At 35.4% G+C, this 1,331-nt stretch overlaps 1 protein-coding gene across 1 annotated transcript in view; it reads right to left on the minus strand.

Moving 5' to 3' along the window:
• Positions 1-418: 418 nt before the first annotated feature.
• The window catches only part of mrvi1 (murine retrovirus integration site 1 homolog), a 29,608-nt gene continuing 28,695 nt past the window's right edge, over positions 419-1,331 (minus strand). The window contains exon 38 of the mRNA XM_008405279.2: positions 419-1,244. Within this exon, the coding sequence (XP_008403501.2) occupies positions 1,082-1,244 (163 nt within the window). The 3' untranslated portion in view covers positions 419-1,081. The remainder of the gene's footprint in view (positions 1,245-1,331) is intronic.

Raw genomic sequence — 1,331 nt, forward strand, 5'->3', positions numbered from 1 at the left:
GGGCTGATTGAATGGCAGCCTTGCTTCTGTAGCGCTCTACCATCAGTGTGCATGAAAAGTTGAATAACTTGATAAAGTACTTTGCATATGCAGGCAATTTACTCCTTATGTTGGGTCTTCTTGTAGAAAACTTTGATCAGATTTGATGTTGAATAAAATTATAATTACACTTAAGTATAAAATTATTTGTAGTATGACTTTTTACAAAATATGTGCTGTTGAATCTTTCTTTAGGTTATGTACAACAACAATTAACTTTATAGTACTAGCACATCAAGCAGTTATCATGACATAAAAAAGTGTGACACCATTTGACTTAGTATAATTTTGTTTGAATATTGTTACTCCGTCTATCACCCATTGACTGATAGAGACTCCAGATGCATGGATGGATTAATGAAAGTTATTAAAGCACAGATTCATTCTTGGACACCTTTTATTTAAAAGGTAAATTAGCAAAACGGTTCTCAATCCAGGCACTCGGAATGGTAATCTAAAAAGTGCTCTCATAAACAGGAAATCTGTCAGTGACCCAAATCTCAAATCAGACAGTCTCCAAATATTGCACTAAAAGCCTTGTTTCTATGTGCTTATTTCTAAACCTTAAATGCCCTTCACAAAACTTAACCAACAAATGCAAAAAAAAAAAAAAAAAAGTTTTAATATAAATAAAAAATGTGTTGTATAGAAATTTCTAATACACATTTTTTTTTACTGTGGCATTTTAAGGAAGGTGCCATATTTCAAAGTACCAAAGCTAGAATGTATTATTACATATTCACCTATGAATTAAATAAGTTTAATCACACTTTATATTTGGTCCCTAAACTTACCATCAATAAACAGACAGCAAACTTTCCATTCTAAACAAAACTACAAATTAGCGTAGAAAAAAACACATCCTCTATAAAGCCTCCAAACCAGTTCCTGAACCAGGTCCTTCGATCAGTCTTTCCATTCAAGTGTGTCCGTCTGTAACGATCTGCCAGAATGGTGAAAACGCATCTTCCAGCTCCTCTGTTACAGACTTCTTTGGCTCTACTCGGTCCAGCCATCTCTGTTGTGTCTCGAAAAGCGTTTCTTATGTATCCTCACGGCGGTTGTAGTAGTCACTGAAGAAAGTTAAAATACTGACTAGCACGCACATCACCACAAACAGCACAAGGACGACCCAAAGAAGGCGCCGGCTGACAGAAATCGAGGGACAAAACCGACTGAGGAGAACTAGCACCTCCTCCATCCTCCTGTGGAGAAAACACAAATGTTTCCATTCTGAGAAAATTAATGAATAATGTTCTTTGAATGTCATGCAATGATATTAACAGTATATA

This window comes from Poecilia reticulata, linkage group LG3, assembly GCF_000633615.1.
Source record: "Poecilia reticulata strain Guanapo linkage group LG3, Guppy_female_1.0+MT, whole genome shotgun sequence".
In the NCBI taxonomy this organism is placed as follows: domain Eukaryota; kingdom Metazoa; phylum Chordata; class Actinopteri; order Cyprinodontiformes; family Poeciliidae; genus Poecilia; species Poecilia reticulata.